This window comes from Rattus norvegicus, chromosome 10, assembly GCF_036323735.1.
Source record: "Rattus norvegicus strain BN/NHsdMcwi chromosome 10, GRCr8, whole genome shotgun sequence".
Lineage (NCBI taxonomy): Eukaryota > Metazoa > Chordata > Mammalia > Rodentia > Muridae > Rattus > Rattus norvegicus.
This window is the reverse complement of record NC_086028.1, coordinates 28,440,979-28,468,510: the sequence shown is the minus strand read 5'-3', so window position 1 is coordinate 28,468,510 and position 27,532 is coordinate 28,440,979. Positions and strand designations below refer to the sequence as shown.

Genomic DNA, 27,532 nt, shown 5'->3' with positions numbered 1-27,532 from the left:
AAATGAAGATTAAAATAATTCAACAGGGGTGGTTCAGCTGGTAAGAGTTACACTGCAACCCCGAGGACTAGAGCATCCACATCGCACACTGGGCATGGTCCCACCCACACCTATGCCGCCAGCATGGATGGGTCAGGGACAAGAGGATTTCTGTGGCTCACTGACAGCAGCCTAGTCAAAGAAACAACGAACGATCCAAAGCAGCGCCCAAGAAATGAGAGCGCCACGTTTAGGGAGAGACCCTGTTTCAAAGGAATAAGGTAGTGTGGGGCAGTAAATCATGTCAGGAAGCTCGGGAAGGTAGAGCAGGTCTGAGACCCGGAAGCTTGGTGCGTACACACCAGAGACTTAGGCGACTCCCCGCCCCCTGCCAAATTCCTGACCCGGAACACGTGCCACACCCCCCACATAAGGAAACGTGACTTGTAGTCACGTAGACCCAGAAAAGAGTTCTCCATGCTAATGAAGTACCTACAGGTCCTGAGGGTTCAGCCAATAAGCTTCCCTTCCCAGACATTCCTCCCTACAAAAGGTATTTAATCTCGGGTCCACCCCGAGAAGTTGGTATGGTACGGTATGCATCCATTTTCCACAATGAACAATAAACAGTTTGGAACCACGGACCATCTCGTTCACCAAAATCTGCCATGGGGAGCCATGGAGAAGGCATTCAAATACCCAGCTGCAACCTAAGCCTCCAGCAGAAGGCCTCTCTGAGCTTCCAGTCACAACCACAGCCAAGCTAAGGACAATCACAGCTGAGCTAAGCCTGAACTCCCCTTTCTCCCCCTGCCCTGGGCTAGATGCAGTCCCCAACCTGTGGGCCCAGGAGTTTGGGAGCACCTGGTCCTGATCCGGTTGTGGGCCCATGGACCCCCGAGACTTTGTTTCCCCCTTCTCTGAGTGGTTCTCCAGGGGAGACTGGGGGCCCAGAAGCCAGGGAATATCAGTTCCAGCTTTCTCACCCCTAGAGCAGTGTCTGGGCACTTACCTGGAGTCCAGTACCTGCCCAGTAATGGTGTGGGTTAAGTGCCGTCAAATTCCCCTCATTCTCTCTCCCAAGCAGCCTCCGCTGCGCCCCAGGACGACTGAATGAGGATCAACAAGGTAGAAAGTGACGAAGGGCACATCTGACACTTTCCTCTAGTTTCCGTGTGTGTGTGTGTGTGTGTGTGTGTGTGTGTGTGTGTGTGTGTGTGTGTGTGTGTGTTTGCGCGCGCGTGCGCGCGAGTGTACGCGCACTCGCAGCAAACAAAGCTGGGAAGAGGGTTGGAGAGGCCAGAGAAGGTTGCATGAGGAAGTGGCCTTGGCGTAGGACCTGAAGACGTTGAAAGGGAGGGAGAAAGCGAAAGGCATGAAGGACCATCACAAGGCTGGGAGAGATAGGAGCATGCAACATCAAGTGACAGGCTGTGACAGACCAGCCATGGGAGAGAGCATGAGGAACAATGTCCCCAGCAAGAGAAACTTCCAGAAGCTACAGAGCCTTCGGCAAGAGCTGGCTCAATTGGTAAAGTTGCTTTCAAGCCTTATGACCCGAGTTTGATCCCAGGAGACCCATATGGTAGGAGAAAAACGGCATCCTGAAAGTTGTTCTTTGACTTCCGCATGCGTGTGGTGGCGTGTGCCGGCTCCCCCAAAGTAAACAGATAATGTTAAATAGAAGAAGCTATTATAGCAGCCATGGAACTGTAATGGGGTGCATCAATAGTGCTTTTCTACCTTTTCACCCTGCAACCATTAGGCATAGCCTCCTTGAGCTCACCTTGAAGATGGCCTCTGTTGCTACAGCTTTGGTACCCTGCCTAAGCCCCGCCCAGAACCTTAGCATCAGACCCACCCCTTCAGGCCTCCACCTTCGGCAGCTCCCTGCCTTCTCAAAGAACAGCCAGCAGCAGCAGAACAGCCAGTGTGGCTGCTCAAGATCTGTGCTCGCCCCATCTTCCTCTCCTCTCACTCCGCTAGTCTGTGCCTGGCTCTGGGACAGAAGGAGGGCACTGGCTTGGGCTCAGAGAGGCAGTCTGGAGGCCTTGTCTCCACCTGTCCTGCCATTGGAACTAACAGGGTGCCACCGAGATCCCCTTGTCTTCCTGTCCGTTCTAGAAATCCATTCATCTTTGAGAAGGGTTTTGTGGGAGCCGAACTGGCGAACCACAAAAAAGCACTCGCTCTCTGAGCTGGTCATAAACTTGGAGCCACTTGGAGGTGGTTCTGCTGCTATCATGGCTCCCATACTGCACTGTACCGTGGGGGTGGGGTGTGCAGAAAGTCGGGGTGTTCCTCAACTCTCCTTGGGGTTGTCAGGAATCCCCAAGGCCAGAATTGCATTGTGGGGACTGCTTCAGAGTCTTGAGGGACTGTCACACCCCACCACCTGATCCTGACCCGCTTTTGTGTGAAGAGGAGGCTGAGACTCCAGAGCTTCACAACAGGGGTCTGCATTCATTTGTCACCTGGCTGTGGGATTAGACTGACCTGGGGTGGCACCTCTGCCGCTTCTCTACCGGGTGACCTCTACCAATTTCCTGACCCTCTCTGTCCTCATCTGTCAAAATGCATCAGAGGAATACACCTACCTTATTCGTCATTCTCAAGGTCAAGTGTTTTGATCTGTGAAAGCTCATGTGTACCGCTGAGCTATGGAGAACTCCCATAAGCACCTGCTTTGCTTGATAGGGCTTGGTTAAGGCCGAACACTCCAGTTGACAGCCTTACCTCAGGTTAGGTCGAACTGTTCTTACAACCACCGGAGCAACCTCCAACCCCACATATAGGTGGGGGCGTACACTGCCTGCCCACTTAAGATCATTCTTTGGTTTTCTGCTACTCTCGGGGTCAAGGTGCAAGCCTTTTGTTTACCATCCCTGCGTGGAAGTCCGGCCTTAGCTGCCTCTGTGCCTCATCTTGCTCCACCCTGATGACAGCATCTTTGATCCCTTCCAACTTCCATGGTTTGTCTCCCACAGGGCCTTTGCATGTAAACACCCCTACCCCCTGCCTAACTCCCACTTTTCCCCTCAGCTGTTGTGACTCCCAGTAAAGCTGTGCCCCGCAGTGTGTCAGACAAATCCTCATCTTGCCATTCTTGTGGACATTTTGCTTTTATCCGTGTGGATATTTACCCAATGTCTGTCACCTGTACTGGATCCTAAGCTCACCACAGGGTCTCCCCAGTGCCTAAGGTGAGGCTTGGCACATAGTTGCAATTCAATAAATATTTGTTGAATATGCAAACCTGACAAAGTCTAGCAGCCATTTAGGGAATCATGGAATTTACGGAAGTCATGAAAACCCACAGGGCTTAGCCAAGGAATGGTGGGTCAGCTGGGAAGATCTATCTGGGTGAATGCCTTGGTTAGCCTTTGACCTCTGAGACCTCCATGTGCAGTTCCGCTTGGATGCTAAAAGGGCCACACTAGGAAACCATGTTTGAGAGTTGTCAGCCTTGGCTGGAAAATTCTATGTGAGGCAGACACAAGAAACCTGCTGTGGTTATGAGGGCATCAGTTCTGATCTTGTCTTTAAATTATTGCTAATGTGAGGGGGGAAATTATAAAGTAGATGAAGAATGTCTTAAATGTGGGGTGGGGGAGGGTGTGGCATTTCCCCAGAGCTATCTGTGGCCTTTTCTGGAAAGTTCTTTTTAGGCTTTTGTCTCTACTGCAGGGAAGAAGAATAGCTCTTGAAAAGTGAGGGGGCTACAGTAACGTGGAGTCTCTTGCCCTCAGACCCATGGGCAAGGAGCTGGGCCTGTGACCCTCAGACTACGGAATCAGAGGGTCTCAAGGAGGGGCAATCCACTGCTCTAAAAGCCTGGGTAGGTTGTAGTGCCAGATGGCTTCAAAGGTCCGCCCTGTGGACACCAGTACATTCCCTCGGTGAGTACCTGGGACATCGGCTGATTCAAAAGAAAGCTGTCCTTGGACCAAACCAGCTCACACTTTAGGGATGGGAGATAGTTGGACGCAACTCCATCCTACTCAGAAACACGCCAAAGTCCAGACAACTCTCCTGGCTTATCTGGCTGCCTCCCGTTGGGAAGCATGGGGTAGACAGAGCTGCTTACCGCACCCCCATCTCCTGATTTGTGGTCTCTACTGCTTCCCTGTGTCTATGAAGTGAGGTTGGTGGTCTTGGAAGCTGCTCATCGTGTGAATTGCAGAGGGGGCTGCACACATCAAAGGCGGCACACAGCGAGTGTTCAGTGCGTGTTGCCACTGTTTATATTGTGGCTCAGGAAATTTGACGGTGATTTGTTATAGAGGAAGTCTTCACTGAGAGGTGGGATGATGGTTCAGTGTGTAAGAGTTCTGGCCAGAAAAACAGATTAGGGTCAGAAAAGGCCCTAAATACAGATTTCCCAAACCCACACAAAAGCCTGGCATGTTTGACCATGAGTCTGTTACCCCAGTACGACAGAGACAGGATTGCTTGGGATTGTTGGCCATCAGCCGAGATCCAAGTTCAGTGACAGATTCTGACTCAGGGGAATAAGATGGGAAATGACAGATCAGGGCACCTGCCATACTTCTCTGGCCTCAGTGTGTGCGTGAGTGCACACACACACATACATGCATACACACACACCCATACGTATACATACAGACATACACACTCACACAGACATGCACACACACACGCACGCACACACATACATACACATACCCACACATACATATACATACACACATACACACATATACATACACGCACACACACATATATATACATACACACATATACACACACATGCACGCACGCACACACATACACATATATACATACACACACACACACACACACACACACACACACACACACACACACACACACACGTCTCCAGTGGAAGCAGAGGCCTGAGATGCTGGATGCTTTCCGCAGCAGCACTATTTACTGTGTGTGCTCTAGGAATCTCAATCCTGACTCTGCTTTGAAGAAGGAGATCAACATTTGATGGCCAAATTGGTCCTGAGATCATCTGGCCCAATGCTTCATTTTGCTGAAGCCACAAACCACAGAAGGGATCCCAAGGTACTCAGGACTGGCCCCCTTTCTTGCTTTGCAAGAGCTGGTGCTCCTGCCCTGTCTCAGGCTGTCTCTGACACAAACAGGGTGCTTAAAACTCTGCCCTGAGTGCAGATGTCCAGAAAGAGTGGGGCTGATTTTATTCCTTTTCTTTTTCCTTTTTTTTTCCCCCAGCACAAGATCATGGCCACCTTAGAATCCTGGCCTGAGACTCTCCCTTTTGTCTTGGGCTCTGAGTCTAAGAAACTGCTGTAGAGGCCTGCTGGTTTTTCCAGTCCCCTGTGGCTTACTGGAGATTTGTGTGGTAGGTGTGCTCCCTCTAGTGGTACAAGTAAAGATTACATGCAGCGTGGAAGCGTTTTCTGACTATTGGTGGGGGTGATGAGTGGGGTGACGATAGGGGAGAGTGGGATTCTGGGGCAATGGCTGGGATGGGTTGCCAAGCCTCCAATGTAACTTGATGCAGTCTGTACTTGTAGAACTAACTCTCCCCTGCCCCCGTCCCTACCCCCACCCCATCTCTCCTTTGCCTCACCCTAATCCCAGTCCTATAGGATCCCATCTGTACTGAAACTTTGGATTTTGCTTTTTGTTTTTGCATTAGTTTTGATTTATTAACATTCTGTATTAAAATATTATATTTCTAGAATATCGAGACTTGGTCATCCTTTTAAAATTTGTATCTGAGATGGCTGTCTCATTCTCTCCTGCATTTTGATCATAAACCTGCAGAGGATGAGCCCTTATGGACACGGAGAACAACATGCGCTTGTCGGGGGAGACCTAAGGCGCACCTGTCAGTATGGGCTGCTGGAAGCTCTCTGCACTGTCATGATCAGAGGTGGGGCTCTCCAAGCTTCTTCAGAAAGGAGTAGTTGCCTTTCAAAGAGTGTGTTGAGCTGGGTGGCGGCGGTGGCACACGCCTTAATCCCTGCAGGCAGATTTCTTTGAATGCCAGGCAGGCCTGGTCTACAGAGCAAGTTCCAGGACATCAGACTACATGAAGAAACCCTGTCTCGAAAATTGAGAAGCGGACGGCTGCTTCTCAAAGAGTGTATTTAAGGAGAGAAGACCTTTGGACTAAAGGTGCACCAAGTTCTGTGTCTTCAAAGCACAATGCCTACAAAAAGACCCCCAAACAAGCCCAGGTTCCCAAGTCACTCAAGAAGCCACCACAGACAGGACTAGGGACTAGGGTCTCACCATGTAGCCCTAGCTGGCTAGGAATTTGTTATGTAGATCAGGCTACCCTCCAACTCACAGATTTTCACCTGCCTCTGCCTCTTAAGTGCTGGGATTAAAGGCACCCATCGTGATGCCTGGTAAAAAAAAAATTTTTTTTTACAGAAAGGAAAGGAAAACACTTTCCAAAGGAAGGTACCCCTCCTTTTCAGAGGCTGACACTTCTGCGGGAACCCTGGGCAGAAAACCTGCCAACATGTTGATTTGTTTGGGCCACAGAGTCCTGTCTGGTTTCTAGACACTTACCTACCCTATTCCATTTGTGGCAGACTCAGCGAGGATGACTAAATAAACCTTATTTTATTAGCACCGGGCCCACACGTTCGAGGACCAGCCCATGTGCTACCTGTAGTCCCGTGAGTATCCACCAGGGGGCAGTGAGCACAAGCTGCTAATCTCCAGGAATTGCTCGTGGGCTCAGCACTCTTGCATGGGGGCTTCTTCAGTCCTGTATTCTGAAAAAACCTGGACAGGGTAGACTTACCTCAGCGCTATTCATTCCTGTCATCAGGTATGCAGGGGAATCCTGCTCTTCATCACCGACTGAGCAGCGGGCCAACAAATAATAATAAAAGCCCCGGGTCCTTGATGAACTGCACTTATGCTCTAAGAAGGCCCAGGCTTGTCCCCATATCAACGTCACACTCCCTCTACATACTGATAGTTTAATTTTTTTTTTTTTTTGAGACCGTTTCACCTTTAGCCCAGACTGGCTTTGAACTCAATGCAAACCTCCTGCCTCAGTCGTCAGAATGCTGGAGTCACAGGCAGAAGCTAAACCACCTTTCTTTCTTTCTTTTTTTTTTTTTTTTTTTCGGAGCTGGGGACCGAACCCAGGGCCTTGCGCTTCCTAGGCAAGCGCTCTACCACTGAGCTAAATCCCCAACCCCGTTCCACCTTTCTTTCTTTCTTTTTTTCCTTTTTCTTTTTTTCTAAACCAGCTTTCTAATGAGAAGGAATGTGACTCGGACCTGCCAGGTTCTGGGTGACCTTCCAGCCTCACGAGTCTTTTCTTCTTAACCTCCCAATTCTTCTGGCCCCAGTCAGTTCCTCAAGTGCACCCGGCTCTCCCCTGGGTAGAGAGGGCATCTGTACCTGCAGCCAGGCTGTTTGCTGGAAGAACATTATTTTCCTGTTCTCCCGTTGCCCTGTATCTTGCCTCAGTGCCCAGCTTCTCTGTGCCCTCAGGGGTTCTGATGTACAATTCTTTGACCTATGAACTTTTGACTTTATGACGGTGTGTGGAATTTTGACCTTTCCCCTCGATGTCTACATGTAGGACGTTGGCCTTTGTAATGGTGACAGTAGGTAACCCGTAAGGGTGAACGACTGTCTTCCACGTGCTGTGTAACCAGGCCCTGACTCTTACTTTTGAATATCTTTAACTAAAACTTACTGAGTTTCAAACATAGTCCTAATGTAAGCAGAGGAGTAGCTGTCCTGGCTTGAACGAGTCCCAGAGAGCTGTGGGAGCTGGTGACGGTGTGGTGGGTGGGGGATGGGGGATGGGGGATGGGGGTGAGAGTGGGGCTGGGGAGAATGGTAGTTGTTTCCCCACCCCCATCTCTGCAGTGATACAGGGTACACATGTAAGTAAAAATCCATGTTTTCCACTTAAAATGTATGTCTGTATGCAAGTAGACTTAAGAGATGAACTCTGTATTAAATAAATATTTCATCTACTTCCCTGTGCCCAGTTATATAATTTGTTCTTCATTTGTGAATTGTATTTCCCAGAAGGACAGACACTCTGTCTTGCCACTGATATATGTATCTTACAGAGTATAGCCTAGTGCCTGTTACTCAACAGATACTAAGATTAGTGAGTGGACAGATAAACAGATAACCAAAAGCTTGGATTTAATGTTTTTTTTTTGTTTTGTTTTGTTTTTTTTGTTTTTTGTTTTTTTAAAGCAGCAACAGAGGAGGCTTGCCTGGGAATAAAAGCTCCCAAGACTGCCAGTCCCCAGCCTCAGTTCAGAGATCCTCTTCTATCAGCACCCTTGCGGAATCTTAGTCCCTGCCTGGACGCTCAACCCCAGCTTGTCTATACCTCATTGGGGTCTCCTTGATCAGCGTAGATGAGGAAGCCGGTGAACAGGCTGTCGGTCCAATAAGGGTCGTAGAAGAGTCCATTCTGCTCCGAGTAGAAAATCTGTAACCAGACTTCATCACCCTCCTTGAGAGCTAGGATGGTGGAGCCCGAGGCCACGTCGTGGTTGCCGGTGTTGGCGTCAAAAGTCCGAATGCGGTACTGGCCATTGTGCACTAGGCCGATGGCCAGGTGTTTGTTGGCCAGCGTAATGTCATAGGTAAAGTAATAGATCCCTGGCACGCTGCAGACGAACTTGCCACTGGATGCATTGTAGTGGCCTCCCTCATTCATCAGAATCTTGTCAAACTTGATGGGCAGTCGCTCACGTGGGTAACTCTTGGTTACCGCCACCGAAAAGGCCGACTTGGCTCGGCTACTGCCGCAGCTACAGGGGCCTGGGAGCCCAGGTTCCCCTTTCTTGCCCTTAGGTCCCTTCTTGCCCGGTATACCATGTTTCCCGGGGGTACCACTGACCCCCTTGGGTCCTCGAGGACCCGCTCTCCCAATGGCCCCAGCTTTGCCCTTTGGTCCTTGTTTTCCTCGGTTGCCTGTCCTGCCAGGTGGACCTGGAACATAAAATAGCTGGTTTTATAAGGGACGGGTAAGAATCTGGCAGAGACCTTGGGTGGAGGGAACGAGAAGGCTGGGGAGCACGGGAAAGGTGCTGGTAACCTAGCTGAGGTACTTCTCCTCTTGGTCTTTTCAGGAAGACCAGGGCTATGATGCTTTTAGAAGCACTGGGAATCAGAGCAGAGGGCTAATTCACTGGGCTGGGGATGTAGGTCAGTTGATAGGGTGCTTCCTTAGCACACATGTGAACTCCTGGGTTCAGTCCCTATCACTGTATAAAACTGAACCTGGGGATAAACTCCGGTAATCCTAACACAGTCCTAGGTCGTCCTAGGTCTCTCTCTCTCTCTCTCTCTCTCTCTCTCTCTCTCTCTGTGTGTGTGTGTGTGTGTGTGTTTGGGGTCAGAGGTGTGGGGAATCAGGAGCTCAAGATCATCTTGGCCTCATAGTGAGTTCGAGGCCAGCCTGTCTCAGGAAAACAAAAAGAAGGACAACAAAATTAGTGAGGAAATACTGGACCAAAGCCAAGACTGAAAACCAGTGGAACAAACTCAAAAGTCTGCATCGCTCTGTCTCTTTACCAAACTCTTCAGAACTCAAACACTAACCTTCTTGTCCTCCCTTTTGGAATGGGAGTGTATATTCTGTGTGTCGTTGTATGTTAGAAGTAAGTGGGATGCTTTTTAATTTTGAGTTTACAGGGGTTACAGGGGTTGCAAGGTTACAAGAGATGGCTTTGAGAGTTTGGACTTTTATGGGGACTGTTGAAGTCGGACTGAATACATTTTGTATTATGATATGACTCCAAACCTACGGGGGCCACACAGTGGGATGTGGTGGTTTGAATGAGAATGGCCCCCATAGACTGAGGATTATTGGAGGAGGTGTGTGATTAGGGATGGGCTTTGAGGTTTCAAGAGCTCACTCCAGGACCAGTCTCTCTCTTAGACCAGGATGTGGAGCTCTCCACCTGGATTTGATTGGGTCACACCTCAAGCTGCTCCATTTCTACCTCCACACTGCCCTCTTTAGTGGTCACTTGGCCTCTGGCAGGAGAGATGACTCAAAGAATCCCAGACCTGTTGTTCCCTTCTTGCTCCTGATCAAGGAAAGGGGTTGACCCAGAGACCATTTCCCACAGGATCCACAGGCAAATAAATCTCCAGGAAGGCTCTGGCAGGCCCTGCTTAACCAATATGTCACTGGGTCAAAGAATGTGAGATAGTGACATCCAGTGCCTAGCACCCCTCAGGACTTCCTGGGGTCCAAGCATTTCAATGATGTCAGAGGGCTTCCCCAGGAAGAGGTACATTTGGAGCAGTTGGGTTTGTGTGATAGGAAACAGGGTGGGTTTGGAGTCTAAGCTCAGTAAGTCAGGTTAGGGCTGAGTAACATTGTAATACTGACATCAGGACCTCGGGTGAGATATTCTGATACAATGTATCAGAATACAGTGAGATTTGATATCACTGCTGTGGTTATGAGGCTGCTGTGGTTAGGGGAGGTTAAGGCACTTGTCAAAATTAATATCCAAGGTTGTTCTTAGAGTTTAAGCTCTTGCAGCTTTGACAAGCTCCTCCGAACCTTGTCACCCTGACTCTTGCTGTTCTCATTTGAGACTTGGAATAATAAGGGCATTTGTTCCAGGATGGTATTGATAATCCGCTGAACGACTCACTCAAAATGCCTTGTCAAAATGCTGTGTAAGTAAAAGCTAGCATGGGGCTGAAAGGGTGGAGTGTGTACTTAACCTGCCTAAGGTCCCAGGTTTAATCCCTAACATTAAGAACAAAAAACTGGGGCTGGAGAGATGGCTCAGTGGTTAAAGAGCACTGATTCTTCTTCCAGAGGTCCTGAGTTCAATTCCCAACAACCGCATGGTGGCTCACAACCATCTGTAATGGGATCTGATGCTCTCTTCTGGTGTGTCTGAAGACAGCAATGGTGTACACATATACATTAAATAAATAAAATTTAAAAAAAAAGAACAAAAAGTGCTGTAATTTCTCTACACTTCAGATGTACATTTGAGGATGCTGATATCCTAAAGAGAAAGTGTGAAAGGTTACAGATAGAGGGAAGGTTGGAAGGTTTAAGTGGAAGGAACCTAAAGGCAGTATCGAGTCTGTTCTGTGTCTGCCCAATTTCTTTTTGGACCAGGTAGACTGTGTGTGGGTCCCTGTGGAACTGTCAAATACAATGACTAGGTGTTTCTACCACCCACTCAAAAACATCCAGGGGTGGCCTAGGATACAACCTTGGCAAATGGTGGCCCCACATCTCGCTGTAGAAAGGTAAAAAAATGGATGTAGGCGAAGCTGTAGGAGTGGAGATTTGAATGTATCAGCTTTTAGGGGGATGAGAGCAATACACAGGGAGAGGCAGAGCCTCAGCAAAAAGAACTAAACCCCAGGCCAAGCCATTTCTGAATCCCTGCTCTTAGTCTTCATGGTTTCACGAGTCAAGTAATCTCACTTGGGTCTGTTAATTGGGCTGATGTCAGCTGCAAACCCGGTGCTTTGAATCACAGCTCACAGGCTAGCCTCAACTCATCATTTAACGATTTAAAAACTCGGCAGATCGATAGTCTTCATCTGTTCTCTTCCAATTAGTTATAAAAAAGATAGTGATGGGTGCTAGCTGGTTTTAGGAGCTCTAAAGCGCCCTTCATGACAGATGCTATTGACCCTGGGTGGGATAAGAGGGCAGGTACAGGTCTCTTACCTTCTTCTCCACTGTCCCCTCGGTCTCCGTCCTGGCCGTCTTGGCCATCTTTACCAGGAAAACCCATTCTTCCCACCATTCCTGAGGATCCTGGTGCTCCTGGAGGGCCAGGTGGGCCTTGGGGACCAGGCAGACTGCACACCAGTTGAGGACCACCCTTCTGGAAGTCCCTGCGAGCAAAGGCACCAAGCATTGGGTCAGCAGCACACGGAAGGGCACAGGCCAAGAGCATCCAGGAGATCATGGTGGTCACCTGTGGGTGACAAAAGAGCAGGTAAGAGTGGACATGATGCTGACACACTACTGACCAGTAAGGCATCGGAGGGAAGATGAGAGGGATGAGGAGGAGAAGGAGAAGGCATGGATGCAGCTGCATTTCTATCTACCTTACTTTCCTTCACCACAGACATCCATCCAAACCAGTGGTTCTCAACCTGTGGGTCACCACCTCTTTGGGAGTCACATGACCCTTTCACAGGGGTCACTTTGAAGGACCCTTAGGGGCTTTCGCCAGCCTTATACCCTCCTGCCTCAGGTCAAGGCTAGGGCAGGTTCCATTCTCCACTCACAGGAACATTCTTGAGTAGAAAATTCTCAGAATGTACTGACTGATGCTTGCTAGCCAATAGATTTAAAGGTCAATACGCTTAGCCAATAAGTTTGAACTGTAACCTTGCTAAGGTGGCCTGTGCCCCTAAAAAGTATAAAAACTGCTTGTAATAGCCATTCAGGGTTGCCTTCTAGTCACTTGCCTTGAGGGACTGATTGAGGGTTGATCCTGATGCACCAGAAAATAAACTTCTGCTTTTGCATCAATCTGTGTTCCCGTGTCTCACTCGGGGTCTTCTCGAAGTAAGTACCACTGACTGACGGTCAGGGTCTTATAACCTCAGACCGTCGCAAATCACAGGCATTCACATTCTGATTTGTAATAGTAGCAAAATTACAGTTACAAAGTAGCAATGAAAAGAATTTTTTGGTTGAGGGTCACCACAACATGAGGAGTTGTATTAACGGGTCGTAGCGTTAGGAAGGTTGAGAACTGCTGATGTAGACAGTGTCATCGTGTCTTAAGGGCATACTTGGATTGGTGAATCCTGTGCCCAGATATATTTTTGCAGGAATCCTGAGAGCAAGCCCTTCACTGTTAGGCTGTCATTCATCAAGCATCTGATAGGCAGGAGGAACTTGCACTCTAACCTCCACAGCTCTAGTGCCTGAAGAGTGAGAGGAACTGTGGATGAGAGAGATGACCCGTGGCTTCGGTGAAATATGCAAAATGAAAGTTACAAGGGCAGACACACTCTACAGGTGTCGATGTGTAGCTAGGCTGCTTCGGATAGGGACTTGGGGTTGTAAGTGTGGGAGATGAGGATTCAGCGACTGAGGGTTGGTGATCCCACATAAGGGTGCAGCCACCGTGCTAGAAGGTTATGGTAAGAACTTCTCTCTGAATGCTTCTGGTGCCCAGGCCCACTCTCAGGGCCCAGAGCTGTCAATACACACTCTATCTCACAATACAGCAGCCTTATAGAATAGGCACAAGTGGGAGAAAAGAGGCACAGAAAGGCTAGGTGATGAGAATGGCTAATTCACATAGCTAGCAGATGGTAGGCTAGGGTTAGAACCAAGTCACACAGCTCCAAAGATTGCCCCCTCCTGCTCCAGACTGGACCATCCTTAAGGCTTGAGCATCATGTGGGTGCACGCTGGGAGATCCTCTCCTCCCCACCGTCTATGTGCAGGTACACGAACTGAGGCTAAGAGCAGATATCAGGGGCTTGCTTAAGACCTGTCACCAGATGGTCTCAGGTGCTTGGTCATGAGGAGGAAGCTGGGAAGGAGAACAAACATAGAAGCCATAACTTATTACTGTATGGATGGCTCTCAGTGGCAATTTGCATTGTGACCTCAGGCTAGCCCCTTTTCCTCTCTGATTCCTAGTTTTCCAACTCAAAAACAGCAAAAGGCTAGAAGTGAGCAGTTGTTTCTAATGAGAGTCTATCAATCAGATCGGGAGGGGGCTTGTTGGAATGCAGAAAGCTTTGTAAGTCCCAAATGTAAGGTGCAGACCTTACATTTATGCACCAGTAGCTCAGGGGGAGGGCTGGATAATCTGCGTTCAGAGTCGTGGGCCTGGGGTGGATGGCTATCTGAGTCCCAATTTGGACCCACGTGGTTCTGGAGTTGAGCTGTTCTCTAGCTTTCCTTACCATTGCGGGTATGAAGAACGGCTGTCTTCGGCATTATTAGAGTCCTGGTAAGGGTTCAAGGGTTCAAGGTTTCCCGGAGCTGGGGACCGAACCCAGGGCCTTGCGCTTCCTAGGCAAGCGCTCTACCACTGAGCTAAATCCCCAACCCCATGACTCAAACTTTGAAGCTCAGGGTTCTTCCTGAGTCCTTCATGCCCCTCCCCCCAGCCCCTTTGCTTCCCGTTCTGCTTTGGTCTTAAAGCTGACAACTGCCCAGGCTTTTGAGCTGTCTTTGCTGTTCCCCTTGGAATGAGCTGGCCCCTCCTCAGCTCTCTTGGTCCACCTCAGGTCAGGGATCTTTTTTTCAGTACTGGGGACTGAAGCCAGGGCTTCACCCACACCAGACAAGCGCTCTACCACTAAAACTGCATCCCTAACTCCTTTCTTTTCCTTTTAAGACGACTTAGTTTCTCAGGCTAGATTCGAGCTCCGGTCTCTGACTGGTATTTGTTTATAAAGGAACAGGGGAAGCAAACATAGGTGGCCATACTTCATATTTCTCGTGTCAGGCTTCCTCAGCATACTGTATGTTAGTATTGCATCAGACAGATGCTTCTGGAAAACTGGCCCAGCCACCCCTCAGGCCCTTTGCGCCTTTTCCTCTTCCGGCTCAATGAGATGAAAGGGGTGGGAAGTGGGCTGGTGCCATTTGGATTTTTTTTTTTTTTCTTTCTGAGTTGGGGATTGAACCCTGGGTCTCAAGCATGCTAAACAAGTGCTTTGCCATTGAGCAACATTCTCTAGCCCATTTAGGAGATAAAGCACACCTGGGGGGAGGGGGGAATCTTAAGAATGAAAGTTAATTTTCCAAGCAGTTTAGAAATGATCTGGAAATCTGTGACCTATAAACATTCCATATTAGCAAGAGAGGGAGAAAGGGAGGAAGGGAGGGAGGAAAAGAGAGAGCGAGGGAGGGAGGGAAGGAAGAAGAGAGAGAGGGAGGAAGGGAGGAAGGGAGGGAGGAAAAGAGAGAGGGAGGGAGGGAAGGAAGAAGAGAGAGAGGGAGGAAGGGAGGGAGGAAAAGAGAGAGGAAGGAAGGGAGGAAGGGAGGGAGGAAAAGAGAGAGGAAGGAAGGGAGGAAGGGAGGGAGGAAAAGAGAGAGGGAGGAAGGGAGGAAAAGAGAGAGGAAGGAAGGGAGGGAGGGAGAGGGAGGGAGGGGGAAGGAAAGAGGTGGGGTGACTTTCACAAGTAGATGTGAAAGCAGAGAACAACTTTAAGTCACAGCAGGGAGAGAGCTAATCTACCACAGTGTTCCCCTCTATTCTACACCAAAGTATAGCCACAAGGTCTCAGAGGGCTCTCTCTTGCTCTCTCCAGCCTCATCTTCTCTAGACAGAGAGGGGTCAGTGGCCTCTCAGTGACAGCTGGCTGGAGCAGGCCCCAGAGCCTAAGGGGTGGGCTGCTCTGGGACACACAGGGAGATGTTTTCTTTTTCTTTTTTTCTCTGAAGCTGGAGCCTGAAGGTTCTTGCAGCCCCAGAGGCATTCCTTGCAGCTGGAGCCAGGAATAGCTTTGGAAAGAAAAGCAGGGGACTGGATTTGCTTCCAGAGCTGAAGGCAGAGAAGAGTCTCCTCCTCGCTTCCCAGGCACCTCCAAGAAAAACAAGACTCTAAATAGCTCCCCCTTGAGCCCTATGCTCACAGCACCACCCACATGATGGCCCTGGAGAGGAGACTGGGGAAGGGGTGGGAGCAAGACCCCAGCCCATTTAGGTGGGGTAACTCTCTCACAGGCTTTTACATAAACATAGAGCTAATTTGGGGAGTTCGTCAACAACAGAGGCAGAGACAAACTGACATTATTAAGCACCCCCAATGATCCAGGGTCTGCATGAAACTCTCAACCTTCATTGTGCTGTTGGAAGGGTACAGTAAACCTACAAAGGCGAAAGGAAGTTTTTAAAGGAAGAAACTGAGGTTTTAAGAGGTAAAGTGGTTTATCTACTGTCACAGCAACAGGGAGCAGGGTGGGCCCATGGCCAGCCATGCCTCGAGACCACACTTACCCCTCACGACCTATTTCCCGTCCGCACCTTCCTCCTACATACCCAGGTCCTTGGCTGCCCGATACATGAATGCTTTCCAGGTTGTCGGCATTGTTTAGGTGTTTTCCTTCCAAACATCCCAGATTATAGAAGAGACCATAAAGCACATGCCAAAGCCGCACGTAACATTCTTTGAGATGTACTTTAGTTTACAGTTTTATACACGTGCATCCCACGTGACTTTGAAAATGTCAAGGTGATGTTTACTTTGGTAATCAGACACTTGAGAAAAATCTCTTGTCCTCTGGGGGCTGTGGAGGTGCACACCTGTAATCACAGGACTCAGGTAGACTCAGAAGAGTCGGGAGTTCAAAGTCATCCTCAGCTGTATAGCAAGTTCAAGGCCAGCCAGTCTCAAAAACACACAATAAAGGGTGGCTGGAGAGGTGGCTCAGCAGTTAAGAGTACTGGCTGCTCTTCCAGAGGAGCCAGGATCAATTCTCAGCACCCACATGGTGGCTCACAAGTCTGGTTCCAGTGGGTCTGACACTCTCACACAGATATACCATGCAGGCAGAACACCAAAGCACATAAAATAAAATATCACACACACACACACACACACACACACACACACACAGAGAGAGAGAGAGAGAGAGAGAGAGAGAGAGAGAGAGAGAGAGAACAAAACAATAAAATGTTTCCTACTTCAACAGTCAGAAGTCTCCAGGGCTCTGGCCCACCACAAACCCCTCTGGAGTGTCCATGATACGCAATAAGGGTCCTAGTCAAGAGACCAGGGGTCCAGTTTTCAAAGCCTACCCCACCCCATGATTCATTCCTCACTTGGACTTTCAACAGCTTTCCTTTCCGTGCTTATTCCACGACTCCCAACCTCTTCCACACGCCCTGGCCAGAGTTTAAATCCATCCATCAGCCACCTCATTCTTCAAGCCGGTCCAGTAGCTTCTGGCTGTTGGCCACAAGCACAGGAACTCCTAACAGGGCCCAAATGGCCCTAAATGACCTGGCCTCAGCCTCACCCCAGCCTCTGCTCCCCTCTTCCTTTGGCTATTGGAGAGCTACATGGCCTCTACCATGCACACTGTACCCACCCACCCCACCCCACCCCTGACTCAGCTTTCAACCTTCTTCCAGGTATTCCTTGACCCCTTCTTTTGGGCAATTCTCCTTCCCTGGCTCATACAACCATCTTTTTTGTTTGTTTGCTGTATCATCTCTCTCATGCCTAAGTCCCATGAGCACAGGACCTCAGTTGGCCACCTGGTTAACAAACTTTCAAGCAGGTACTGAAGAGCTAGCTGCTTTGGGGCTGGAGAGACGGCTCAGTGGTTACAGTACCTTCTGCTCTTCCAAAGGACCTGGGTTCAATTCCCAGCATCTATACAGGACAGCTTACAACCATCTGTAACTGCAGGGGATCTGACACCATCATCTGGTATACAAGGGTACTCATAAGCGTGTGTGCTTACACACACACACACACACACACACACACACACACACACACACACACACACACACCTTTAAAAAAAGATAAATAGTTGCTTTATAATTGGTTGAGACCAGAGTCTGTAGGGGAGAGAAAAGGGAGTCTAAATATTAGCGGGCATAGAAACCCCTGATTTAACGGACTTTTCTTTCTTTGGTCAGCTTTTCTTACATGGCCCAGACAGAGACATGCCTTTGGATTGCTCAGTCTGCCTTTCTGTCCCTGTCTCTGAGGCTGCATTTGCAGAATACTTCACATACAACAAATGTTCCACAAAGAGAGGTTTAATTGGTCGAATAAAAAGTTAACCATTACCTGCCCCCTCTTACCTTTCTAAAAACTGTCATCTAAATCGTTCTTTCTGGATATGGGTTGGGAAGAGAGGCTTCATCAAGTCTTCTTGCTAAAGGGGGAAAAAAAAACCCTATAGTTAAATCCCAGAAATGGAATCATGAGGTGTTAAACTTGGATGCATTCTGAAGTCTGGTTTTAATCTGCCTAGTCCTGGGCTTCTAGCCTCTCAGGAAAGAAACTAGTGATTCGTGGATGCACATGTTCCAGGAAAACCCTGAGGTCCCAATGCTCCAGCTTGGAGTCTACTGTACAGAAAGAGCCTTCTTCCTCCACCCTTCATAGGACATAGACTCCGACTCATTTTTGAGGGCTTTCTGCCAAAACTGTAGCAAGAGAAGGGGCAGAGGTGGGGACCCTGGCCTTTCTTGTATTTATTTAGAATGTGGTCTACAAGTACAAATGCCAGGAATGCTTGTCTGGGCCTTGAGTGAGGCTGTGGGGCCCAGGTGCTGACCAATGTCCCCTTTGAAGATCCAAATAAACCTTTGTGATCCTCAGTGGTTAAAAGCCCCGGGAAAACTCTATCACCAATTTGCTTAACTATTCGTGGCCACAATGCTACTTTTAACTCACAGAATCTATGACAAGAATGAGCTTATGCCCCCAAACATCTGGACTAGAGGCTGACATACTCAACACTACAGTTGGCCACCTGCCCCCAAATTGTGATCTCTTCCCCAGAAGCCCTCTCAGCTGCTGTCCTCTTCCTTGAAGCCTCAGCTCCAGGCTCATCTCCTTGGGTGGCGGTCACTGCCCCCCACAGTCCAAGTCTAAGAGTAACTGACCCATAATGATCTTGGGCAACCATGTTGAGTCATCTCTGTCTCTTCCTGCTGGGAGATCCGAGGAGGTAGGGCCCCTGCCTGTCCCTTTCTGTAAACGCCGGAACCTAGCACAGTGGCCCACATAGTGCACGTTCAACACAACCGAAGTGACCTTGAATGCAATGGTCATTCCTGAGCCACGAAATACCAACAAGATGTTGATTTGTTCATGAAGTCACACTTGGCTACTGAGAGTGCAAATCAGCAGCTGAGGTGAGCCTTCCAGTCCCCACCTCCACAGGAGACCCCGGGGTGATGCCTTGCCTTGCCTCACCCTCAGCCGAAGAGAGCCTCTGGGTAGTTCTTCCTGTGTGTGGATTTAAAGGGGATGAGGCGGGTGGCTGGGGTTAAAGAGAGCTTGCTTGCAGATGGATGAAGACTGTTGGAAAATCTGCTTTGATGGGAGAATGCCCTAATGGAAAACACTCTGCCCTCACCAATTCCAGGAAGCAAATTAGAAGCAGCCCTCCCTAGTGTCTCTCAGTGCTGAGGTGGCCTGGAGGAGAGGGACTGGCTGCAGCTCCATACAGAGCTCTCGGGACATCCTTCTTTTTTTCCTGGAATCTCAAGTTTGGGACCACTCGGAAACTGCAGTGCCCAGAGGAGAGAGGCAGGGGACTCAAAGGCGAATACAGAGAGTTGAAAGGCATGTGGTCTTCTTTCTGAGAAATACTTAAAGCTCGTCTTTCCTTTTCTCCCTCCCCAGTCTTGGCTCTGCCTAAAACCAGAGGTCCATGGATAAATTATGACCTAATGAGAGGTCTCAGGAGCTAAGACCTGGTTGCGCTTGTCTCAGCATGCACTTCTGAAGGCATGCAGAAGTCAGTCTTTGGATTGATACAGAAGGATTCTATTGTCTGCTATTTATATCTCTGGTTCTTCAAAGCCAACACACATAACATTCAACATGGTGGGCGGTGTAGGCTAATGTTCTGGTCCAGGCTTCTACAGGTCTCTGAGTCTCCCCTGAAGAACTGGCTACACGGGTCCAGGAGGTAGACCCAGGCTCCTGGTAACTGAAATGGGAGACCATCAAGTTTCAATGAACCTGTGGCTATCATGTCACGTGGAGGACCAAGGAAGTCAATGAAAAAGGATGCAGTGTTTGAGAGGGATGAGGAGAAGGGGAGAGATGTGACAGTGTTTGTTCTCTTGTCTTTGTGTCTCTAGGGGGTTAGCCTTGGCATGGCAAACTGGCTGTCATGGTTGGGGAGAATAATTGGGCAGCACTGCCAATAGGAAAAGCGCACAAGTCATATGTCATTTAAAATTATCTCACGGTCACATTAAAAAGTAAGAAGAAGCAGGTGGAATTATTTTCAATGTTATTTAAGTCAAGGTATCTCATTCAAGCATTCAATCTTCAAAAGAAATATTAGTGTGACATTTCACAATCTTTAAAAAGTGTTTTTTAAATGTACTTTTATTTTATGCGTATGGGTGTTTTATTTCACTTGTATGTCTGTTACCCATGGGAACCAGAAGAGAATGATGGCTACAGAGGAACTGGAGAAAGTGTGATCCATTATGTATGTGCCGGGAAGTGAGCCTGGGTCCTCTGGAAGAGCACTCAGTGCTCTTAACTGCTGAGCCCTCTCTCCAGCCCCACATTTTACAATACTTGACTAACACAAACTCTGGAACCCTAGGAAGTTTCTCACACTTGTAACTCACATTATTAGTGCACATTGACTGATTGATTGCATGTGTGTATGTTCGTGTGTGTGATTGCACATGCCAAAGCATATCACAGAGTGCATGTGGAGGTTAGTGGACAACTCACAGGAGTATGTTCTTTCCTTCTGCCATGAGTGTTCTGGGAATTGAACTCAGGTTGGCAGCACCCTCATAGCAGCCCTCTGTAGTTACTGTTTTGGTGGCTCTAACTCCCTCCTCTGGGCTCCATGGGCCCAGCATGCAATGGTACATACTCTCCAGACACGCCATACTCTAAAGACTGTTGTAAGCATCAAGCCTATTGATCCCTTTCTCTAAGAAGACACAGTGCACAAACTGGCTGATAGAGGCCGAAAGGACACTAAAACCAACTTTATCCCTGAGGGAATTCCATCTCAGCAAAAGTCATCAGCTAGAGGCTGGGGAGATGGCTTGGTAGGTCAAGTGCTTTACTGCAAAGGGGTGTAGATCTGAGGTTAGATCCCCCAGCATCCATAAAAGTCGGGTGTGGTGCTGGGCAGCTGTTACTTCAGCGTGGGGGAAGTGGATACAGGTGTTTTCCAGAAGCTCAGTGGCCTGTCAGTCTAGCAAAGTGTCAATTCCAGGGCCAATGAGAGTCTGTGTCTCAAAAACAAAACAAAAAAAACAAAAAACAAAAAACAAAAAAACCCAACAAAACAAAACCTCCAAAGAACAAAAAATGAAAAACAAACAAACAAACAAACAACAACAACAACAACAAATTCCCTAACCAAAAAACCAAAATGCACACACTCACACACACCAAAGGACTTGGGCACAATAGAGGCACCCAATGTTGATTTCTGGTTTCCAATGTGTACATATACACACATACATGTTAATACATACACGAACACACAAAAAGTGATCCGCTGGCTGCTTGCTAATCAGTTGCCTTATGTGCACCTCAGATTATGCTGCACTTTTCCATTTGTTTGAGACAGGGTCTCCCTGTGCATACAGCCCTGGCTGGTCTGAATTGATTATGTACATAGAGCAGGCTGGCCTGGAACTTGTCGGCAATCCTCCTGAATTTGCTTCCCAACATGCCCAGCCCTCACATCTCTACTGTTTGCTTTATTGACAGTGTTTTATGCATCTTAGGCTGCCCTGGACCTCACGCTGTAACTGGGAAAGCTCTCGAACTTCTGACCTTTCAGCCTCTGTCTCCAGGTGCAGAGATTTGAGGTTTAAGCCACCGGAGTTGGCTTTACACTGTACTTTTAATTTCTGTGGCTTTTTCCTTTTTTTTTTTTTAAGGTCATTTTTTGTGTTCAAATAAAATTTTCTAGGGGCTGGGGAGATGACGCAGTGAGCGAAGCATTTTCTGTGCAGGTGTGAAGGGCTCGGTTCAAATCCCTAGACCCCACGTAAAGCTGGAGACTGGAGTGTGAGTCTGTACGCAATCCCAGGGCTCCTATGGTAAGACGAGAAGCAGAGACACAGGACTCCTTGGAAATTCACAGGACAGATAGGAGTAAACTTGGGAATGAGCCTCAAGTAAGGTAGAGAGCAAGGCCCAACTTTTAAAGTTATTCTGTGTCCTCTGCGTGCGCGTTGCCGAATGGTCATCAGGAGAGAGAAAGGGGGAGAAAAAGGAAATATTTAGCTTTTCTGAGGACCTGGCATCCTGTAGGCCTTGAATTGCTCCCAACAGTCCAAGAGGCTGATATTGGCTTCTCCATTTTGCAGAAGACAAAACAGAGCCCAGAAAAATGTAAAATGGTTTTCTCGTGCCAAGCATATCCGGGAAACCAGGCCCAGAACTCACGGTCCTTCATCTTAGCCCCTTTGCTAGCAGGAAGGTCTCGAGCAGGTTAGTGCCGCCAGGACTGGGCACGTGTGCAGAGAACGAAGCTGGAAGAGGACAAATCCACGGAAGGATCTTTGGCTTTAGAAAGGGTTTGGCATAGAATTGCTTCTAACACTGGACCTAGAATAGAAGGGGATTAACTAGGCAATTCCATTCGTGCGGGGTTCCTCTCATGGAAGTTAATGCAGTTTGCAGGGCTCTGAGGGGCAGGAAAACATTGGAGAAGGATGAGTATCAGTCTGCTACCTCCTAGTGAACGGAAACACCAGTGCGAGATTATGGGAAAGAGTGCGCAGTCAGCAGGGCCAGGACTAGACAAGAATAAACGCAACAACAGGGTTACTTCCTGGGCTGCAGAACAACATGTGCAAGTATGAGGACCTGAGTTTGATCCCTAGAGTCTACATTAAAAAAAAATTAAAAGGAACCTAGCCTGGTAAAATATGCTTGTAATTTCATCTCTGGAGAAGTAGAGACAGGCAAATCTCTGGAACTCCCTGACAAACCAGCCTTGCCTATTTGGTGAGCTCCAGGCCTGTGAGAGACCCAGACTGGGGATGATGGCATTGGACAGCCTAAGGAACAACATCTGAGATTGTGGTCTGACCTCTACATGACTGAAGTGCATGTGCCCTAATTAGCACACACACATCCAGAGAAAAACATGCATACACATAGAAAACACACACAGATACACACACACACACACACACACACACACACACACACACACACACACACAGGACACTTAAGCAGAACATGAGTAAATACACACACAGCAAACATACACACAAACACAGATACACACACATATTGTTAGCATTCTGTCTAGGCTCTGCCCGCAGTTACCTGGCAACAGCCAGATATGCCTGACACTATAAAAGGAGCTGCCTGTCCCCTCCTCACTCTCTTGCTCTTGCCCCCTCTTGCTCCCTCTTTCCTTCTTCCCCCTTTTGTCCCTTCTCTCCCCACTCCCCTCTCCCCTTCTCTCCATGTGCTCATGACTGGCCTCTATTCCTCCTCTCTCTCTCTCTCTCTCTCTCTCTCTCTCTCTCTCTCTCTCTCTCTCTCTTTCTCTGCCCTACTACCCTCTTAACTCCCTCCTCCATGCCCTGAATAAACTCTATTCTATACTATACTGTCATATGGCTGGTCCCTCAGGGGGAAGGGATGTCTCAGCATGGGCCAGCTGAGGCACCCCCTTTCTCCCGACCTCCATAGAACATATCCCCCCTCTCTTTATCCTTAGAACATAATCCCCCCTCTGTTTATTCTTTTAATTAGCACAACATTGGTGCAGAAACCCGGGACATATCCTCTCTTTATCTTTTTATAAACACATCACACACACACACACACACACACACACACACACACACAAAGAAACATGCATAGATATAGATATACACATGCAGACACACACAGAGACGCAGACACACACAGAGACACATACATACACAGACACAGATACATCCGTGCACAGAGACATAAAGAAACACAGACACACAGACACAGATACATCTAGATACAGACACACAGATGCACACACACACACGCAAAGCACATACACACAGAAATGTCTTGGGGGATCTGGGAAGGCATCGCATGCTCGAATGAGGCTTGCTAGTTAAATTGGAGAGAGGGACAGAGGCGCTATCTGGACAGACGTGTGGAGGGGCTGAGTTAGTTGTTGGTGGCAAGCTGAGGAATGCATGTAGCAACCAGATACCAAATAATCCCACGCAGATGGGAGAGCAGAAATAAAACAGCGAGAAGAGGGGTTTTTAATGATGCTAAATGCCGTTGTCATTATTAACGACGCTGGTCTACTGCGGACAGTCTCTGACAGATGGTCATTTATGGGAAGGACCTCTGGAATGTTGCAGACCAGTTTTATGGTCACGGCAGAGAAGTAGCACACTGAGATGTGTGAAGGCCTTTGGGTGTTACAGGGGGGACTAAATGGGCTGGGAGACCACCATCAGCCACTGTGATAGTTTGGCTGAGCGTTGAGGATCCTAGGGTAGATCAGAGGGTGGTGGTAATATATAGATACAAGTGAGGCATGGGTGTTTGGGGTATGGCTCTGCTGGAGAGGGCTTGGCCAGCATGCACAAAGCCCTGGGTTTGATCCCTGGCACTGAATAAAGCTGAGGTGGTGACACACATGGGGAATCCTGCCACTCCATTGGCAGGGGCAGGAGGAGCAGGAGTCAAATGTCATCCTCAGTTACATACTGAGTTCAGACTACATGGACTGTAGGAGATCCTGGCTCTAACAAAAGACAAGGCTAGAGACAAGTCGATTGATGAAGGAAGCAGAGAGGCAAGAATTGTGAAGAACTTGATGTAGTTTTCTGATTGACATTTACTATATCTTTCTGAGCACAATCTGCTCCACCCTCCTCCCCATTTTAATGTATTTAAGGAATTGTCCAGAACAAATGGGATAATGGGGACCAATTGATGTTAACTCTGTGAACCCAAACATCCAATCCGGACAGTTAAGTACCTTTGCCATCTGCGCAGGCCTGAGCCTGTCCTTAAAGTGACTGAGTCAGTTCTTTTGAAGATAGATAAGTCGTTGTCATGGAAACGAAAGCACACCCCACAAGTTCAGGGCCCGAGGGTTTGGTACCAAATAGGTTCTCAGTAAACCACGGGGCACTTTTCCTTCTTAACCGGTGAGCCACCAGTCAGAGCCTGGCACGTGGCAAGCTCCTTAGAAATGTTTGAATTCGGGCTGTAATGCCTAAGGCAGAGGTGGAGAGGGGCCCATCCAGATCTCCATCCCCATCCCAGCGTGAGCTCTTGCGCCTACGGCATCCAAGGTTCCTCCAGGTCCACCCCACTCTCTGTCCTGAGGGGTACAACACTCACCCTCTGTGCCCCGCGCGTGCCACGTCCAGGGCCATCCGAGGTTGCTGCTCTGGTAGTGCTCAGTCCTGCTTGCAGCAGCTTGAGATGCCGGCCCCGGGCATAGTTTTCCCATCCCGTCATGGGCGGGAGCGCCTTCCTTCCCGGTCACGTGCGCTGGCTAGCAGCTGGCCTTCTTTTTCCCTTCGGATTTCAGAAAGACTTCCAGCAGTGGGGGCAACTTGGGTGTGTCGGTGCATTTATGTGTAAAAGCTGTCAGAGCATTGGAAGGTTTAGTACGTGAGTTGTTGTTATTGCTGTGTTTGCCAGCGTCTGCAGAGCTGTTTCTTTGTACATGTGAGCATTTATCTCTTGGTGAATCAGAGGCTGTCAGGAGAGAACATTTCCCTGTACACTAATGTGTGTACTGGAGAGTGCTTATAAGGTATACAAACATGTTTAGTAGTGTGTGTGTGTGTGTGGTTTATGCATCCAAACATACATCAGACCCCAGTATGCATGTGCAGATTTATGGTGAAGGCTGTGCTGAGTGTATTACTGGAGTGTGCATTATATACTGGGCATGTCTGATAGTGACTAAGTATCTGTGTGAGGTGGCATTGACGAGTGTTCAGTGGTTCAGTGGCTTCTTTTCTGTACACACACACACACACACACACACACACACACACACACACACACGAAAGTTTGTGTGGATTTTCTCTGGATGTCAATGTCCACATATATTCATCTCTCTCCTCTGTAGACATCAGTTTGACTCTCAGGCCTACCTCAAGTCATGCAGAGAGAGAGAGAGAGAGAGAGAGAGAGAGAGAGAGAGAGAGAGAGAGACAGAGACAGACAGAGAGAGACAGACACAGACACAGACACAGACAGACAGACAGACAGAGGCACAGACACACAAACACACACACACACAGAGAGAGAGAGAGAGACAGAGACAGAGACAGACAGAGAGAGACAGACACAGACACAGACACAGACAGACAGACAGACAGAGGCACAGACACACAAACACACACAGAGAGAGAGAGAGAGAGAGAGAGAGAGAGAGAGAGAGAGAGAGAGGACACAGACAGAGACAGACAGACAGAGAGACAGAGGCACAGAGAGAGAGAGAGAGAGAGAGAGAGAAAGAGAGAGAAGACACAGACAGACAGAGACAGAGACAGACAGACAGAGAGACAGAGGCACAGACACAGAGAGAGAGAGAGAGAAAGAGAAGACACAGACAGACAGAGACAGAGACAGACAGACAGAGAGACAGAGGCACAGACACACACACAGAGACAGAGACAGAGACAGACAGACAGAGAGACAGAGGCACAGACACACACACACACACACACACACACACACAGAGACAGAGACAGAGACAGAGACAGACAGGACCCACTAGATGATCTCAGTCCCCAAGACATCAGAGAGATCTCAGTTAGATAACAAGCAGATACTAGAAGAAGAAACCCCAAAGGCCTGTTATTAGCTTCTCTCCCTTTCTTCCTCTGCTCCCTTCTAGCTCCTAGTATTCCACGGGGCAGCAGGAGCATCTGGCTAACAGCTGTCACGAGATACAGACTTTACAGTCAGAACTTTAATGCAGAAATGACTTTAAAGTCCAATGCTGACTCCACCACCCTAGACAAGTCAGTGGAGTGCATAGACTGTACTTCACTTTCGGAGATGTCGGAAGAAGAATAACGATCTCACCTGCACCCGCCGTCCTTCCCTTAGCTGTGACACCTACCCGTAAGGTGTTTAGGAAGCGATCTAGCTATGCAGAGATCAGCATTGATATTACATAAATGTATAACTTGTAACGATCACAAATGTTATACTAATGCCATCATGTGTATAATAGCGTTATATGCTGTATAATACGAAATAAGTAATGATACAAAGATCTGTTAGTGGGCTCAGTGCTTATGCAACGAATTAAAAGATTAAGCTACCTTTATTTACTTATGTGTGTATGCGTGTGTGTGGAGGTCAGTGGGTCTCAGACTGGCCACACCCGAAAGGTGGGCACGTGTCCAAGTGGGCCAATTCCCCCTCCCATGCGATCGTCATGAAAGGTACCGATTCTCTTCTGAAGTATTAACTTGAGAGGTATAGTCCTAGTTTCCCGTGAGCCATAGCTTCATGCCACTTGGAAAGAACCTGCTTATGACAAGAGACAGTAACATCCTCACATAAGGACTGGAAGGGACAGAGTGCCTTGGCTACTTTATTAAAGCCTTTGTTCTGACACTTGTAACAGTTGTGATAGATGTCCTATTCTCTTGCTCTTAGTCCCTCTTTAAACGAGCTTCAATGAGTTCCTGTCAGTAACTACAGAAGGAGATCCGCTGCAGTGCCTGTCTCCCACACATACTTCAAACCTTTCCTTTTGTGTGAAGTTCTTTCAATGTGAGACACTGTGAATGAAACCATTTCTTTGAATTATTAACTAGTGGTCTGCTGGGTCCCTGCAACCTCTCTGTGCCCCTCTTCTGAACTCAAACAATGGCTGTGTTGGTAGTTTGACATGTTGTAAGGGGGGAACAAACGAACCATGAAAA

At 48.4% G+C, this 27,532-nt stretch overlaps 1 protein-coding gene across 2 annotated transcripts; it reads right to left on the bottom strand.

Moving 5' to 3' along the window:
* Window positions 1–8,110: 8,110 nt before the first annotated feature.
* Window positions 8,111–25,185, bottom strand: C1qtnf2 (C1q and TNF related 2). Of its 2 annotated transcripts, XM_039086544.2 has the most exons (5): window positions 24,975–25,185; window positions 17,735–17,808; window positions 12,409–12,577; window positions 11,657–11,909; window positions 8,111–8,928 (listed from the first exon to the last, which is right to left on the bottom strand). In XM_039086544.2, the coding sequence occupies exons 4-5, from the start codon at window positions 11,898–11,900 to the stop codon at window positions 8,315–8,317; spliced, it is 858 nt and encodes a 285-aa protein (XP_038942472.1). In that variant the 5' UTR covers window positions 11,901–11,909; window positions 12,409–12,577; window positions 17,735–17,808; window positions 24,975–25,185; the 3' UTR covers window positions 8,111–8,314. The 2 variants fall into 2 exon arrangements, with proteins under 2 accessions (XP_038942472.1, NP_001178847.1); NM_001191918.1 differs by lacking the exon at window positions 12,409–12,577 and having other exon boundaries at window positions 8,122–8,928; window positions 24,975–25,056.
* Between the last annotated feature and the right edge of the window lie 2,347 nt (window positions 25,186–27,532).

Excerpts from the sequence above, each read along its gene's own strand:
- C1qtnf2 (NM_001191918.1), bottom strand. Across the intron at positions 8,929-11,656 it reads AGGGGACAGTGGAGAAGAAG|GTCCACCTGGCAGGACAGGC; the intron begins GTAAGAGACCTG and ends TTTATGTTCCAG.